Here is a 12,152-nt window from a genome sequence, read left to right as displayed (position 1 = left end):
GTTAGAGATCTTCACTGTTAGTTTTTACAGTTGTGGAGATACATAGATTAGTATGGTGACTGTTTCTGTCTTTGTATTTGTCCAGGTATGAGATCCTCACTCCTAACGCCATTCCCAAAGGCTTCATGGATGGAAAGCAGGCCTGCGAGAGAATGGTAAGGATCTCACTTACTCACTTATCTTTGTTTTATAAAGAAGGAAGTTAGATGAGAGTATCAATATGTTTATCATTGGGATATAGAGTCTGAATAAGGAACAAGGTTTCACTTTGTTATTAAACTCTTCGGTTTAATAACAACTTCAACTTCATCTTAATACCTAATGCTTCAAAATAATTATCCAGACCCGCACCTCAATTCAATTGTTGATAGATGGGACATAAGTGTTGTGCAGCCTGAGTTTATAGCAGAGAAGACAATTTATAACTTTAAATAATAAATCTATTCTCCCTCTATCTCTATCTTTCTCTGTCTTTGGTAGATCCGAGCTCTGGAGTTGGACAGCAACTTGTTCCGTATCGGTCAGAGTAAAATCTTCTTCCGGGCCGGAGTCCTGGCTCATCTGGAGGAGGAGAGGGACCTGAAGATCACCGACATCATCATTTACTTCCAGGCGGTCTGCCGAGGATATCTGGCACGAAAGTAAGTGCCGCTCTGCCTCTCCTGTCTCTGTTTGAGAGCCCCCCCCCCCCCGAGTAAATTCTGCAAATCAATTATATGTATTTTACTTTGGTGACTTCCTTTCTCGTCTCAGGGCTTTTGCTAAAAAGCAGCAGCAGCTCAGCTGTTTGAAAGTTCTCCAGAGAAACTGCGCCGCCTATTTAAAGCTGCGTCACTGGCAGTGGTGGAGGCTCTTCACCAAGGTGTGTGTGTGTGTGTGTGTACATGTTGTTGCCCATGTCACCTGCCACGATGTGTGTCATCCTCTGAAGCGTCTCTGATCATGTGCACATGCAGGTGAAGCCTCTGCTGCAGGTGACCAGGCAGGAGGAGGAGATGCAGGCTAAGGACGAGGAGCTGGTCAAAGTGAAGGAGAAGCAGACCAAGGTGGAGGGAGAGCTGGTGGAGATGGAGAGGAAACACCAGCAGGTTGGTTATAGAACCCTTATTCTTTCTCTGTGAGGATTAGCTGAAGGCACTTACGTTATTTATGTGCAGACCATAGAGGAGAAGAACATCCTGGCGGAGCAGCTGCAGGCGGAGACGGAGCTGTTTGCAGAGGCAGAGGAGATGAGAGCTCGTCTGGCGTCCAAAAAGCAAGAGCTGGAGGAGATCCTCCATGACCTGGAGTCCAGGCTGGAGGAAGAGGAGGAGAGGACCCAGAGCATGCAGAGCGAGAAGAAGAAGATGCAGTCCCACATTCAGGTGTGGAACTACTCAAGCAACATCTAAGCACTGGTTACTAAGATGTTTTTATACCGTTGGATATTTAAAAATATTCCTATTTGAAATTACTCTAATCTGTTTGCTTTTGTGTTTGCTCAGGACCTGGAAGAACAGTTGGATGAGGAGGAGGGCTCCAGACAGAAGCTGCAGCTGGAGAAAGTGACGGCTGAGGCCAAGATGAAGAAATACGAAGAAAGCATTTTGCTTCTGGAGGACCAGAACTCCAAGTTTCAGAAGGTGAGAGAGAGGAGAGAGGACTCGGAAGGGAGACGGCTCAGGGTTTGGAACGGGAAGAAAAATTGTGAATGGTGGTTTTAAAAAGGAGATGGAGGATCTCACAGGCCCTCAGGAGCTTTTCAACTTTCCTCTGTGTCATTATCTCCTCGGTGTAGGAGAAGAAGTTGACGGAGGATCGAATCAATGAGATGACCTCACTGCTAGCTGAAGAGGAGGAGAAGGCCAAGAACCTGGGCAAGATCAAGAACAAGCAGGAGATGATGATGGTCGATCTAGAGGGTAAAAGATTAACGTCAAATACAGAGCGCTTAGATTAATAAAGTGCAATAATTAACTTGTAGAATATTAATAATTAATCTATGATTGAAGATCTTTCTTTGAGTTTCATTAAACCAGTAACTCTTTGTCTTATCCACGTTAAATCAGAGAGGCTGAAGAAGGAGGAGAAGACCCGTCAGGAGCTGGAGAAGGCGAAGAGGAAGCTGGATGGGGAGACGTCCGACTTCCAGGACCAGATAGCCGAGCTTCAGGCTCAGACCGAGGAGCTGAAGGCACTACTGGGCAAGAAGGAGGACGAGCAGCAGTCGATGCAGTCGAGGTAGGAGATACAGGGACCACCACACAGGGGAGAATGGAAACAACCTATTCAGTACTAGAGGGAGATATCATACCTCCACCAAGGCCCATTAGTCCCCATATTCAATTTACTTGATCTACATAAATTCCTGGATCCGACCCCTGATCGGGATCCACATCAAATTTGAATGGGTTCTATTCTTCCACTAGGTTTCATGGGAATCCGTCCAGTAGTTTTTCTGTAATCTTGGTAAATAACAAACAAACAAACACAGACAACATCACCTCTTCCAAAGTAACAAGTGAAAGTTTAGTTCTCCAACATAACTGACTAAATATGGGTTTTCATTTTGACTCACTGAGATGCTGCGTCGTGATGTGAATCACTCTGAGGTGAGTGCGACATAACAGAACAGAATAATCATCACAACAAGGAAACCTCCACGCTATTTGACAGTGACACAAATACACAGCAGGGATTTGATCATCTTGTAAAAATAGCTGTTGTTTCCCTTTGTGACATGATGCTGTATTTATTCATTGATTGTCACTGCAGTGGAATGTGTAGTGAGATGTTTGTCAATGACTGGAAGCTTCAGCTCCTGTATCGATGTCTCTGCCGCCACCTAGTGGAAACTTCACACATCCGAAGGGTTCACTTGAATTTTATGTGATTCATTAATTCTCACGGATTAAAAAAATAAAATTATCGCATCTTCATTGTTCTCCGTGTTTATCAGGACTGAGGACGAGGTCAGCCACAAGAACAACGCCCTGAAGCAGCTGAGGGAGCAGCAGGCCCAGCTGGCCGAGCTGCAGGAGGACCTCGAGTCGGAGAAACTGGCGAGGAGCAAGGCGGAGAAACTCAAGAGGGACTTGAGTGAGGAGCTTGAGGCCCTGAAGACTGAGCTAGAAGACACCCTCGATACCACAGCTGCCCAGCAGGAGCTCAGGTACTGTGCTGTGCTGCTTTCTAATCTCACTGATTATACATTTACATCACAGACAGTGTTTCCTCAAGCAACCATTTCTCTGGTCTCTCTAGGACCAAACGTGAACAGGAAGTGGCCGAGCTGAAGAAGGCCATTGACGAGGAGACCAAAAACCACGAGGCCCAGATCCAGGAGATGCGACAGAGGCACGGCTCGACTCTGGAAGAGCTGTCCGAGCAGCTGGAACAGGCCAAGAGGGTAACGACTCCTTTCCACCAGCAGATCTTCAAATCCACCAAACAGAAAAGGGACATCACTGTTTACTGCTGGTTATTTTTCTAGTTCAAGGCCAACCTGGAGAAGACCAAGCAGAGCCAGGAGAGCGCCAACAAGGAGCTGGTCAGCGAGGTCAAGGTCCTGCAGCAGGCGAAGACCGAGTCCGAACACAAGAGGAAGAAGCTGGAGGCTCAGCTGCAGGAGTTCATGGCCAGAGCCACCGAGGGTGAGAGAGCCAAGGGAGAGTTGGCTGAGCGCTCACACAAGCTGCAGGTGAGATTCAATCTTCCTTAATTTGCACTTATATTATGTTATTTTATATTTCTGTATATATATTCAACTCAACCTGATAACTTGGCTTGAACCTCTGGATCCAGACGGAGTTAGACAACGTGTCGTCCATGCTGGAGGACGCAGAGAGGAAGGGGATCAAGATGACCAAAGAAGTCTCTGGACTGGAGAGTCAGCTGCAGGACACACAGGTGATCGACTCTGGACATTAAACCTCAGCCAGATTGAATTCATTCTCTCGGTTCAACTCACCGGACGAATGTTGTTTATCTTGTAGGAGCTGCTCCAGGAGGAGACCCGTCAGAAACTGAACCTCAGCACCCGTATACGTCAGCTGGAGGAGGAGAAGAACGCTTTGCAGGAGCAGCAGGAGGAGGATGAGGAGGCTCGCAAGAATCTGGAGAAGCAGACGTTGCTGCTACAGGCTCAGGTGGGACATGCGGTTCAAGCAGACAATGTTTAAAGAACTTTTTTCTGCTGGTTTTTAATCCTGGATCCTGATTGTTGTTTCTTCTGTGCGTAGCTTTCAGAGACTAAGAAGAAGCTGGAGGACGACGTGGGAACAATAGAAGGCCTGGAGGAATCTAAGAAGAAGCTGCAGAAGGACCTGGAGCTGTCCAGTCAGCGCCTGGAGGAAAAGACCATCGCCTTCGAAAAGATGGAGAAGACAAAGACGCGTCTGCAGCAGGAGCTGGATGACCTCACTGTCGACCTGGATCACCAGAGACAGATCGTCTCCAGCTTGGAGAAGAAACAGAAGAAGTTTGACCAGGTGAGAAAGGATTTTAACTTTTTTTTAACTTTTCTTTCTCTAGATTTGAAGTTTTCGTCCAATTTGTGATCTGATCTGAATTTGTAATCGTCCTCTGCAGTTGCTGGCTGAGGAGAAGAGCATCTCAGCTCGCTTCGCTGAAGAACGTGACCGTGCTGAAGCCGAGGCCCGAGAGAAGGAGACCAAAGCGTTGTCCATGACCAGAGCTTTGGACGAGGCCCTGGAGGCCAAGGAGGAGCTGGAGAGGGTCAACAAGCAGCTCCGTGCTGAGATGGAGGATCTGATGAGCTCCAAGGACGATGTGGGAAAGAATGTGAGTGTTAGAGGATCAATAAAATCCATACTTTCATGACAATAGAGTCGTAGTTTCACCAGTCTTCCCATTGTTCATCTCCTGCCCATCAGGTCCACGAGCTGGAGAAGTCCAAGCGCACTCTGGAGCAGCAGCTGGAGGAGATGAAGACTCAGCTGGAGGAGCTGGAGGACGAGCTGCAGGCCACGGAGGACGCCAAGCTGCGTCTGGAGGTCAACATGCAGGCCATGAAGGCCCAGTACGAGAGGGACCTCCAGGGCCGGGACGACCAGAACGATGAGAAGAAGAGGGCGCTGGTCAAGCAGGTGCAGAGCAGCACTTGACCCTGATGAACCACATGTTAACGAATGTAGTCCCATCCCACTAAAGACTTCTACTGGCTCCTCCTTCCAGGTGCGGGAGATGGAGGCGGAGCTGGAGGATGAGAGGAAGCAGAGAGCTCTGGCTGTCGCTGCCAAGAAGAAGCTGGAGATGGATCTGAAGGATATCGAGGGTCACATCGAAGGAGCCAACAAGGCTCGAGACGAGGCCATCAAGCAGCTGCGCAAGCTACAGGTACAGATTGGACACGTCTGTTTGAATCCGTGTGGCTTCGTACATATTCTCCATTCATTCGTCTTCATCCACTCCCCCCCCCCCTCCCTCAGGCCCAGATGAAGGACTACCAGAGGGAGCTGGAAGACGCCCGAGCTTCCAGAGACGATATCTTTGCTTTATCCAAGGAAAACGAGAAGAAACTCAAAAGTCTGGAGGCTGAGATTGTGCAGCTGCACGAGGTACAGGATGGTCCTGCTCTTCAAAGACCAGTCTGGGATCCAGACTGGGACATTCGATATGCATGACATGGGTTGTGTTGATTTACGGCTGATATAGCTACCCTATATTCTCATAACTCAAAGTTCTGAAAGGTCCCTGTCGTCGTTCACCTCTGACCTCTCTGTGCAGGATCTGGCGGCGTCTGAGCGCGGCCGACGCCACGCGGAGCAGGAACGAGACGAGCTGCAGGATGAGATTTCAAACAGCACCTCCGGAAAGTAAGTCACCCACAGGAACACGACATGGAATCTGTCAACAGGAATTCCTTTGACCTGCAAGCTGCACCACATTTTACACACAGACAGAATTTCATCAAGTTCTATTTATTATTTCATGGGAAAATGACCATAGAAAATAGAAATCTGTGCTGTTCTGTTACAAACCAACCAACAAGTGAATAAGATGCAACAGAAGAACTGTAAATAATCATTTTAAATGTCAGAACAGCTTGAAGTAAAACCAGGAATAATCCATTATACAGATATAGTTTAATCTGCAAATATTACCCAAAGAGCATCCTGAGCTGGAGTCAAGAGGAACATTCTGAAACCTAAAGATCTGTAGTGATGTTTATTCCTGTGTTCTGACCTCCTCGTCTGATCTGTGACCTCCTGTGTGACCCTCTCAGGTCGGCTCTGATGGACGAGAAGAGGAGGCTGGAGGCTCGAATCGCTCAGCTGGAGGAGGAGCTGGAGGAGGAGCAGGGAAACATGGAGCTGCTCAATGACCGCTTCAGAAAGACAACCATGCAGGTACGGTGCAAGTTTTATAACCGTACCACGGTTTGGCAGAGTTGGAGAACGCCTCATGGATCCTTGACCTCCTTTACCCCCCCGCAGGTGGACACTCTGACCATTGAGTTGAGCGCGGAGCGCAGCACATCCCAGAAAAACGAGAACGCTCGCCAGCAGCTGGAGCGTCAGAACAAGGATCTCCGGGCCAAGCTGGGCGAGCTGGAGGGTTCTGTGAAGAACCGGTTCAAGGCCTCCATCACCGCCCTGGAGGCCAAGATATGCCAGCTGGAGGAGCAGCTGGAGCAGGAGGCCAAGTGAGACACGTCCACTCGTCTCTGAACAAATGAGAATAATGACGGATGTAAGTTTAACACTGAGCTCTTCTGGTGCCTCTCTCCATCGAAGGGAGCGAGCAGCCGCCAACAAGATCGTGAGGAGGACGGAGAAGAAGCTGAAGGAGATCTGCATGCAGGTGGAGGACGAGCGCCGCCATGCCGACCAGTTCAAAGAACAAGTAGGTCCAAGGAGAGGAAATCGACTCTGTTGTTTTTATCTTTTTAGCCTCAGGTCACTTTCTGTTCTCACACGACTGTTAATAGAAATATTCTATCATTGGATTTTGAGTTTTATCTCCAGATCTCTGACGTTTTCCTTCCAGTTTCCAACGAGCATGTTACACCTCATCTTATTCTCTGATTACACGCTTACGTTTGTGTGTGTGTCTGTGTGTGTGTGTCTGTGTGTGTGTGTGCAGGTGGAGAAGGCTAACTCCCGGATGAAGCAGCTGAAGCGTCAGCTGGAGGAGGCGGAGGAGGAGGCCACGAGGTCCAACGGCTCCCGCAGGAAGCTGCAGAGGGAGCTGGACGACGCCACGGAGGCCAGCGAGGGGCTGAGCCGTGAGGTCCAGACACTCAAGAACCGCCTCAGGTACCAGAAACCTCCGCTGACATTCACAATTCATCCCTTCCACTCTCTGCTCTGTGTTCACAACCTCGTTCTCTCCCGCTCCTACAGGCGCGTCGGCCCCATCAGCTTCTCCTCCAGCCGCTCGGGCCGGCGCCAGCTGCAGGTGGAGGGCACCTCCTCGGACCTCGTGTCTGACGACGAGCTGGAGAACAAGATGACCGACAACAACGCCAACGAGACTCCTGCCCCCCAGCCGGAGTAGAAGAGCCGAGGCCTCCGCTGTGGCTCTTCCATTCACCCCCCCCCCCCGTCACCTCTCAGCTCCCACAGAAATACCCAGAAACTCCCAGGCTTTAATGAGGACCCCGCCCTTCAGCCGCTCCAGCACTTAATGAGAGGCCCCTGCAGCCACCGCCTGGAGAGACGTGCTCTCTCCACACCGCACACAGCATGATCTCACCAAGAACCCCCCCCCCCCCTATTCCTGACCCTACAAACCCTAAACCTTTGGCAGACACCAGCAGTTGGACCTCCAACGCTTCCCTTCTTTGCCTTACCCCCCCCCCCCCCCTTTTGAGGAGCCCTTAACCCTTCGAGCACACGTTAGAAGTGATTGATTCTGATTCAGTGTCAGGATGATAATTATCCGAATGTTAATTTCCCGGGATTGTGATTATTTGAAAGGATAAAGGAGGTGGACGAAAGCAGACGACCTTCAGACTCTCTTCTTCCATCGATCCAACGCTGTTTGTGCATCGTATGAATTTAGTTTTGTTAGTGGACCTGTAGCTGAATAGTGTTTTTTCCTCAGTCCTCTGCCAGGATTGTTGGCTTGCCTTTAGAGACGTGGCTGTGCGCCGCCTCGCTGCCTCAGTGCTACTCTGACCAGTGTGTGTTTCCTCTCATGTTCGACAGCAGGTCAGTGTTGACTTGTAATTATTCAGTACGAGTGCTGCTCGCTCTCTTCTTCTGCTTCTGCTTCTCTTTCTGTGCCTTTTCACTCACTTGAAGCTCATTAACGCCACGTATACCGTTCATATATTGAACCGTGCGTCATATCGTGAAAGTATTTTCATAACAGATTCATACATTTTGCATATGAAACGAAATATTTGCGGGAAACCTTTTTGATTTTTCTTTGATTTCTCTCGTTGCGTCCTTCAGCTTTGACTGTGTGTTTCAGTGATGATTGACATGTGGAACCGTCGGGGATCCTTTGTAGATGGGTGCTACGACTTTTCTTATTAATAACTTTTATACTTGTTGAGTTATCAAGATTTAAAAACAAACCCATAGCTGTATTTATATCTCTGCTATTGTATACAGTGCAAACTCCATTCATATTTCAAAATGCTCAGTATTGCACAACGATCGACTGAACCTGTGCTCAGTGTCATGACGTGTACAGTTCCTGAGATGTTAGAGCGACATAATGCATTAAAGTCTATGGAGCCAATTCACCCCCTTTGTTTCTTCACTCTTTTGTTATTTGGCATCGACACAATAACCTTTTTACACATTTTTCTGATAACTACAGATTCTATAGTTTCTTTTATCGTCTCTTGGGTGTTTTTGATTACTTACTTTTACTTTTGATGCTTAAACTGCAGTTTGCTAGTCACATTTCTTTGTTTTTATCTTATTTAAGTGCAGTTTTGCTTGTTTACTTGTTGTATTTTTACATCTTTTGGGATCTGATTACTTCCTCCACCACTGATGGATACATAGAATTATAAAAATCTTAAACACTTCATTGAAACCAATGTCATCCAGCCATTCGGACGCTGCTGCTATAGTCAAAGAAGTAGATGTCCAAGATGAGTTAAGAACCAAAAGTCTGATCCTGAGGAACATGAGGCCGAACGCACACGGTCACTTTCTCTCTGAGTGATGTTCTCTCTGTCACTGAGGAGATAAAGAATTTGTAATGCGCCGAGTTGTGGAAACAACTTCTCTAATCCTTCATCATGTGACTCATAGTAATAATCACTTAATAATAAAGAAGCAGGAGAGACAGTCCGACCGACCAGTCCGACCACAAACCTTCACACTGACACTGCTTCCTCAGGTGAGTCTCACCGGGTGGACATCATTTTAATAACTCTACTTATTATATCTTATTTTATAGTGTTTCATATTTATCCTGTTTAACTTCCCTTAAAATTATTTTACTTATTTCTACATGTGAGAGAAATTCCCTGCCTGTTACCACATGAAGTTAATTTCAAATTACAAATGTCTTGGGGAAAAAGTTTATTTAGAAAAATCTTATTTAACCTAAACTTCACTCGTGCTGCTCCTGAGTTACTGAGCATCTCTAAAAAAGGTGAAAACCATTTGTCAACTGTGTCTAGAGACAAATAACCGAACCAGACAGTGGACACAGTTAATTGCAGGTTTGGGGAAATTGCCGGAAGCAGTTGTGACCTTCATTCATTCACTCACATCCAATATTCAAATGCAAATGAGCTGGTGAATCACAGGGAGGAGAGTTTTCCTATAAATACGGACTGACATGGTCCTGTTCTCCGCGCAGGGCCTGACGGAGGTGACCCCCTGCGGAGTCACACACACGAGGACAAACAGGGGGTTTTATTCTGAGAGGGAGAAGCTCGTGAGATCGTTGTGATGTCTGTTGTGGGCGCGCAGCCTTTCATCAAACCAATGCAGGCGCTACCGTCTGCGTCCCCCGGGATCCAGCGGAGACACACGCTCCCCGCGAGCGAGTTCCGACCCTTGAACACGCAAGATGCCATCAGCGTGTTTGAGATCGAGCGAGAAGGTGAGTGATGAATCCTTAACCCGCAAATCTGACGTGTCGCAGCGATGGAGCTCGTGCGTAAAAACCACGACAAGCGATGACAAATCTGTTTATTTATCTTAATTTAATCATTTACAGATTTGTTTATTGTATGAACTTGTAAGTTAGAATGTGTTTAATTTAGATTCTGCGTTCAGTAACTTGTTAATTGAGGGATTTGCGCTGCCTCGGCTGTGCGTAAAAGTTGTGCCAAACCATTTTTGAGCACGAGCCAATCTCCCTGTCTCTCTCTTTCTTTCTCTTTCTCTCTCACTCAGCGTTCATCTCAGTGTCCGGGGATTGTCCCCTCCACCTGGACGAGGTGCGTCACTTCCTCACGCTGTGTCCGGAGCTGTCCATGGGCTGGATTGAGGAGGGTCGGCTGGTGGCGTTTATCATCGGCTCCCTCTGGGACCAGGACAGACTCACCACAGTAAGACCCCCTGCTTGTCCTCCACCTCTCCACAGTAAAATACAAAACCCTCATCCACTCCACCCACTGACCTCTCACCTCTCTGCTCCAGGACGCGCTGACCCTGCACAAGCCCCGCGGCGCCACCGTCCACATCCACATCCTGGCCGTCCACCGCACCTTCCGGCAGCAGGGCAAAGGTCCCATCCTGCTGTGGCGCTACCTGCAGTACCTGCGCTGTCTCCCCCGCGTGCGCCGGGCGGTGCTGATGTGCGAGGACGCCCTGGTCCCCTTCTACCGCAAGTCCGGCTTCAAGGCGCTGGGCCGCTGCGCCATCACCGTGGGCAGCCTCACCTTCACGGAGATGCTGTACCCGATCAGCGGCCACGCGTACATGCGCCGCAACTCTGAAGCAATCCGCTTCCCCAATCACCCCCTGACTCTGCCCCTGACAAAGACTGATGAGCATGATGGTGTATGACCAGCTGCTGCTGATGGTTTCAAACCAGTGAAACCAGTGATGTGAAACATGTGTGTGTGAGGGTGTCTTCAGTTGGACTCTTTGTCCCCTAACCTGAGGCTCATCGGTTAATCACCTGTGAAATTCTCTTTCTGTGTAATAACTATGATAATGATGTGATGTGTAACGTAACCTTTGTTAGACTCTGTTCTGTGATAGTTGTGTGTTGAACTTACAGGAGCTCCAGTGTTTGTGATGGACGCGTGGATTTGTTTAGTAAAGCCGTCTCCTGCTTAGCACCTTTATGGACTGACGTCAGGAGGCTTTATCTCCAGTCCGGCTCCTCCAGCTCTATTAGAGCTTTAGCTGTTGTACTTAGAGGAGGATCCAGAGTCAGTTTGACCTCGTATTCAAACCAGTCCCAGGTTTCTGGTTAGATGATGTTTCAGTTTGTGTTTTGTGAATTATTTTTCTAAGTTTGTTTCTGTTCCAGTATCACGATTTCAATAAAAGGTTTTCTACTGGGTTTTTTAAAACAATGAATGTGTTTGATTTGTCCTCCCTCAGACATTCCACCTGTTTGTCCAATCACATAGCTACTTCACATCCTTCTGATTACTTTGTTATATGAGGCCTTTCTGTGGTGTGGTATCCACAGAGCAGCCGAAGCCTCACGCTCTTGACTGGAGCTTTAATCCATGACACATACTCAAGCGTCTAATCCACTAACGAGCCAGGTCGAGCAGCTCCGGCTCCTCTGAAGGTCAAACGGGTCATTTATCAGGCGTCACCCTCAAAAATGACCCAGAACTCCGATCAGGACGTAATGAGCACCGGTTCTTAATCTGAAATATTGTGCTAAATCGTTTTCCCTCCAGTTTATCAGTAAAATATCAAGTGTAATGAAAATATCATTTCAGGTTTTTCGTTTGTACGAAGCTGAAGTCAGAGACAAACGAATCAGTGTTTTAATATATTCTTATGAATGTTTGCCACTCAATCACGTTCTGGATTTAATCAGTGATATAGAACATTTCAAATGGACTGATGAAGAACAGGACGAGACAAATGAGGTTCGATAAAACTGATTTGAAAAGTTACACAAAACCATAAAGTGAACAATAAGTAGAAAAAATGGGCTGGGGCTAGATTTAAGGTTTCAGTTGGGGTTAGGGTTATAGGTCTTGTGTTTGTTATCATGGTGTTAACACAACTTCTCCTCATTTATATATACATTTTTAA

At 47.7% G+C, this 12,152-nt stretch overlaps 2 protein-coding genes across 3 annotated transcripts in view; both read left to right on the top strand.

Annotated features, from left to right (window-relative positions):
• The window catches only part of LOC133970808 (myosin-10), a 42,378-nt gene extending 33,680 nt beyond the window's left edge, over positions 1–8,698 (top strand). The window contains exons 18-41 of the mRNA XM_062407866.1: positions 86–155; positions 481–641; positions 754–862; positions 957–1,088; positions 1,158–1,364; positions 1,485–1,622; positions 1,778–1,901; positions 2,049–2,220; positions 2,939–3,151; positions 3,244–3,388; positions 3,473–3,679; positions 3,784–3,888; positions 3,975–4,127; positions 4,221–4,469; positions 4,570–4,782; positions 4,875–5,087; positions 5,176–5,337; positions 5,430–5,558; positions 5,728–5,816; positions 6,227–6,350; positions 6,438–6,646; positions 6,738–6,846; positions 7,087–7,259; positions 7,347–8,698. Coding sequence (XP_062263850.1) covers positions 86–155; positions 481–641; positions 754–862; positions 957–1,088; positions 1,158–1,364; positions 1,485–1,622; positions 1,778–1,901; positions 2,049–2,220; positions 2,939–3,151; positions 3,244–3,388; positions 3,473–3,679; positions 3,784–3,888; positions 3,975–4,127; positions 4,221–4,469; positions 4,570–4,782; positions 4,875–5,087; positions 5,176–5,337; positions 5,430–5,558; positions 5,728–5,816; positions 6,227–6,350; positions 6,438–6,646; positions 6,738–6,846; positions 7,087–7,259; positions 7,347–7,500 — 3,760 coding nt within the window. The 3' untranslated portion in view covers positions 7,501–8,698. The remainder of the gene's footprint in view (positions 1–85; positions 156–480; positions 642–753; positions 863–956; positions 1,089–1,157; positions 1,365–1,484; positions 1,623–1,777; positions 1,902–2,048; positions 2,221–2,938; positions 3,152–3,243; positions 3,389–3,472; positions 3,680–3,783; positions 3,889–3,974; positions 4,128–4,220; positions 4,470–4,569; positions 4,783–4,874; positions 5,088–5,175; positions 5,338–5,429; positions 5,559–5,727; positions 5,817–6,226; positions 6,351–6,437; positions 6,647–6,737; positions 6,847–7,086; positions 7,260–7,346) is intronic.
• On the top strand, positions 7,915–11,443 carry LOC133970778 (serotonin N-acetyltransferase-like). Of its 2 annotated transcripts, none has more exons than XM_062407831.1 (4): positions 7,915–8,156; positions 9,775–10,020; positions 10,317–10,471; positions 10,563–11,443. In XM_062407831.1, the coding sequence occupies exons 2-4, from the start codon at positions 9,867–9,869 to the stop codon at positions 10,929–10,931; spliced, it is 678 nt and encodes a 225-aa protein (XP_062263815.1). In that variant the 5' UTR covers positions 7,915–8,156; positions 9,775–9,866; the 3' UTR covers positions 10,932–11,443. The 2 variants fall into 2 exon arrangements, with proteins under 2 accessions (XP_062263815.1, XP_062263814.1); XM_062407830.1 differs by lacking the exon at positions 7,915–8,156 and adding an exon at positions 9,149–9,306.
• The last annotated feature ends 709 nt before the right edge of the window (positions 11,444–12,152 follow it).

The sequence above is a fragment of the Platichthys flesus genome, chromosome 16, assembly GCF_949316205.1.
Source record: "Platichthys flesus chromosome 16, fPlaFle2.1, whole genome shotgun sequence".
Lineage (NCBI taxonomy): Eukaryota > Metazoa > Chordata > Actinopteri > Pleuronectiformes > Pleuronectidae > Platichthys > Platichthys flesus.
This window is presented reverse-complemented; position numbering and strand designations above follow the sequence as displayed.